This window comes from Lactuca saligna, chromosome 4 (assembly GCF_052625555.1).
Source record: "Lactuca saligna cultivar CGN05327 chromosome 4, ASM5262555v1, whole genome shotgun sequence".
Classification (NCBI taxonomy): domain Eukaryota; kingdom Viridiplantae; phylum Streptophyta; class Magnoliopsida; order Asterales; family Asteraceae; genus Lactuca; species Lactuca saligna.
The window spans coordinates 219,646,253-219,650,691 of NC_136420.1; the positions used below are offsets into that span (position 1 = coordinate 219,646,253).

General features: G+C 32.2%; 1 protein-coding gene across 1 annotated transcript; it reads right to left on the bottom strand.

Annotated features, from left to right (window-relative positions):
• Positions 1–1,914: 1,914 nt before the first annotated feature.
• Positions 1,915–3,437, bottom strand: LOC145043337 (WUSCHEL-related homeobox 4-like). The gene is made up of 3 exons (XM_078991967.1): positions 2,993–3,437; positions 2,365–2,655; positions 1,915–2,255 (listed from the first exon to the last, which is right to left on the bottom strand). Exons 1-3 carry the CDS (start codon positions 3,308–3,310, stop codon positions 2,124–2,126), a joined length of 741 nt encoding a protein of 246 aa, XP_078848093.1. The 5' UTR covers positions 3,311–3,437; the 3' UTR covers positions 1,915–2,123.
• Between the last annotated feature and the right edge of the window lie 1,002 nt (positions 3,438–4,439).

Genomic DNA, 4,439 nt, shown 5'->3' on the forward strand with positions numbered 1-4,439 from the left:
AAGAACATCATTCTAACAAAAAAAATATATTCTGATAGAATAAAATCGGTTATGTTTACAATTACGTTACAATTAAAATTGAATTAGTTAAAAAAAATCAGATTTTTAAAAATATGAGAACTGATTATCCTTAAAAATAAAAAAATTACATTTTATAATTGTAGTTAATTGTCTAAAATACCATTTTGCTAAAATTTGTGTGATTATATGTTACATGCTATCCCATTGTAATATTATACACTTTCAAATCATGTTCATTGATTAATTTCATCCGCTGATCCAGATCTGTACACTCTGACACACAATAGTTAGTAAAAACAAAATAACATAAGCATATATATATATATATATATATATATATATATATATATATATATATATATATATATATATATATATATATAATCACAAATGAATATATACTTTGCTTTTGCGTTTTCAACCACTTTGCCGCACTTGAATTTCTCTTACAAAAATTAGGATTATGGATTATACTATACTGAATTTCTTATTAATATATACACGGGAATAAGAAGATATTAATAAAATATCTTATACACGAATGGTAAGTAATTAAACCATATATTGCTTACCGTACTATGTTTTCTACCCCAAATTTCTAACAAGTGGTTCTATGTCATTTTAACCGTACGTGGTTGATGAAGATGTTCATATGTAGTGTTTAGCTTTCTTAATATATAAAAACGATCGTACGCTATCCAGTCATTTTAGCATCACGTAAAAACTATCCTGGTTCCAAACTAGGGATGAGCGCGATTTGGTTCGGTGCGGTTATTGGCCAAAACCTCACCACTAACCGCAAATGCGGTTAATCAATTTTCAAAACCGCTTGGTGCGGTTATTTTTGTGGTGCGGTTAAGCGGTTGTTTTTGCGGTGCGGTTTTGTTTTTTTGTGTTTCGGTTATTAACCGCATGGATTTGGTGCGGTTATTTTGTGTGGTTTTTAACCGCACTTTACAGTTCAAACACTTTTACGAGTTTAAACATATTACTTGTAATAATAAAAAATCATAAAGTATATGACAATTAATTGAAATTACAAACAACTAATATGTTAAAAACGTTAAATTACCAGTAATTAACAATAAATATCTTAAAATTGTCAAGTTCTAGCATTTTCCAAAGTTAAACATAAAAAAAAACCAACACTTTTGTCTTCTAGAATTTTATTCTTCTTTGATCCATGAAACTTGTCTTATTTTTAATATTTAATATAATACTAATTAATAAAAAAAATTATATATAATATATGTGGTGCGGTGCGGTTTTTTTGCGGTTTTTGAAAACTAATAACCACACCGCACCGCAAATTTGCGGTTTTTGAAAAACAGAAAATCTCACCATCGGTTTTTATTACGGTTGTGGTTAATACGATTTTTAGGGTTAATTTTAGTTGCGGTGCGGTTTTTGCTCACCCTATTCCAAACCATGTATTTTATATTTATAGGTAAGGATTACATATAAGAGTCACCTAATTTGAATTCGGAAGCTCCATTTTGAAACCAAATGTCAAAGTTATCCACAGATTTGTGACCCCACAGAATCCACCACTAGCTAATTCAAAATTTCTGTCATTGATTTTCTGTTTTGTAATTATCTATTCATTTTCTACAGAAGTTTCATCATCATAATTTTGGTAAATCTTCTAAATATCAAATTGATTAATTAACAAATTAACAATATATAATATTGGTTTCTGTGAACTTAATTTATTGATTTTATCATTGCCAAAGGACATTTTTATATTTCTTGAAAGAATTATATTTATATGGTTTCAGCGTAGTGTCCAGGACCTAGCTAGATATTTGAAACTTTTATGGAAAAAGATGGAAATGGTAAAATAAAGAGAAGCATCGATAGCTAGCTAGCAACATTTTCCAAGATAAAGCACGCTTTGGTTTCCAAAGTCAAAATAAATAAGACATAAAGATGTTTAGAGGGTACAAGATGTTGAGAGGGTACAAGGATACAAATTGTCTCTCTTCTTTCCGGAAACAAAGAAGAAAAGAGCCAACGAAAGTGAAAGTTTAACCAAAAAGGAGCATAAGAATTTCAGCAACTTAGTGACCTTAAACTCCTTGAAAAACCCTTTTCATTTCACTTCATGACGATCTTGATCTTCCTTCTGGATGTAAAGGAAAGAGCTCCAGTGTCTTATTATCTTCCTCATCTTTTTCCAAACACTCAAATGACCAACTTCTACACTTCTTGTATGGACTCTCCACTACTTCTCCCTTCAAAAATATCAAAAAGATTCTTCATATCACATGCAAGAACTAAACTTTCACAAAACCCACAAGAAAAAGATTACATGTAAGCCAAAAACAAAAAAAGAAAGCATACTCTAGGGTTTAATGAGATGGAGTTGATCATGGTGGAGGCTGGGGTTGATCTTAACGAATGGTTGAGACCGAGGTTGTTACGCTTCTGCTTTTGTCTCTCGCGTGCTTTATGATTTTGAAACCAATAGAACACATTCTTTCCTTCTATCTTTCCATACTTGCATAGTTGTGAAGTGATTTGTTCGATTTGCTGTGCGTTTGGAGTCCGCATTCCACCTCTATATAACATCTCCAAGATTCCAATTTGCTCTTGAGTTGGATTCCATCTTGTTCCTCCTGGATGTGTTTCCACCTGCACAAAGTTCACCATTCTCATCAAGCTATTGTAGATCCCAAATAACAAATGATGGAGTTCTCCGCTTTAATTTTTATATTGTTTATGAGGATAATATCTTCAAAAGAGAAAAAAAAAATATTCCATATCATGTCATATATATGTTTAAACAGTGAAGATCCTTGGCAAGTGTAAGCATATGTACAAGTGAAATTCAATTACTTTTAACTAAAATGCACAGTGTGTAGTTCAGCATTACACCTAGCTTGTCTTGTAGCGTATCATATATACATTAATCTGCATGAAGTTACACATAAACGTAAGCGAAGATTAAGAACTAATGATCGATGATTACCTGAGGAGAATCTTTCTTGTGGTCAGGTGAAACAAGTTGAATAGGACAACTTTCAGGTCTAATGAAGCTCTTGAGATCAAAAGTAGCGGGAGTCGCATGGGTATTACTACTACTGCTATTGCTAACGTTAACGTTAACGCTAATATTATTCATGGTGAAACAAGTGTCAAAACTATCGGTAGTTGTCAACTTAGGTGTGAGAGGGTGTAAGCGTTTGCAGACACCGAGGGTGAGGCCAGAGGATGAGGATTGATCATCGTCCCCCCAGAACCCACCACCACGTGCAAACTGATGCACCTTCATGCTGCTAAGTCCCATGGATGGGTAAAAACATGGTTGAAAGAGAGTGTCAATTATATAGACAAATCAAGAAAGAAAAAAGAAAGGGGGTTGTCATCATATCATGGTGAATTATGCAAATGAAGGTGAAAAAGGAGGGAAAGAAAAGCAAGAAAAAGAAAGTGGGTGCCCCATGAAGAACCAAGACCAAATGATGAGGTGAGGTTGACTTGAGCGATGATCCTTTTTAAAAAGCGTAACAACTCTTAATCTAAAGAGAGAGAGAATGGGAAATAATGTATGGACGTGTGGTCTAGATTGGGTGAAATTCTTTCTGTCATGAACATTGATTATTAAATAATATAATTCCGTTTTGAGAAAAAACACAAGATTTCAACACCAACCACGACTTTTCACTTTTAATAAAATCTAGCATTTTCAAGATTTGAGGTTTATATTGTAATTTCCGTAGGTTTGGCTAAAAAGACATCTTAATTTGCTATATATTTTTATTTGTTGAAATTGTATTGTGTTTCGAAAAAACTAATTATAATTAGTTAATTATTGATTGACTTTCTGTATAAATATTCTTTTACAAACAAATCTTTGGTAACATAACACCATTGAAAAATACTAAAAAACGATCAAAAACTTGTCCAATAACATATAAAAGAACAGATTTTTTTTTTTGAAGATGTTAAGATCTAAAAATAAAGATGTTCAAATGATGCAGTATATTTGAAGAGATTGTAAATGCGTGTGCGTTGGGTAGTCTAATCAGGGGGTTTGTGTATTTGCTTTAATGATAAGGTGTCTATGCTTTTCGGTGGCCTCTTTGGCTGTGTTTGTGACTTTATTTGCTATAAAGTGAGATGAGAGGGAATGAGAAAAGATTCCTCCAATCCCAAAACTTGAAAATGGGAACTTTTTTTTATTTCATTTTCATGATACGGATATGGGAATTTCATATGCTTTCTTTTCCCTCTCAATCTGTGTTGTTTTGGGTGGGAAGTGAATGCAGCCTTAAAGTGGTAGAGAATGTTGAAAAAGAAAGCAAACAAAAAATTAAGTAATAGCAACAAAAAGGCAACCCCAAATCTATGTGATATCTCTTGCTATATATAAAATTCCCCTATTTGTCTTTGGAAACTGTAGCCATATTTCTTAT

Bases quoted from the DNA above. Each gene is read 5' to 3' on its own strand.
- LOC145043337 (XM_078991967.1), bottom strand. From the start codon at position 3,310: ATGGGACTTAGCAGCATGAAGGTGCATCAGTTTGCACGTGGTGGTGGG. The intron at 2,656-2,992 runs GTAATCATCGAT...AACTTTGTGCAG, and splicing joins ACAAGAAAGATTCTCCTCAG to GTGGAAACACATCCAGGAGG. The intron at 2,256-2,364 runs GTATGCTTTCTT...ATATTTTTGAAG, and splicing joins CCATCTCATTAAACCCTAGA to GGAGAAGTAGTGGAGAGTCC.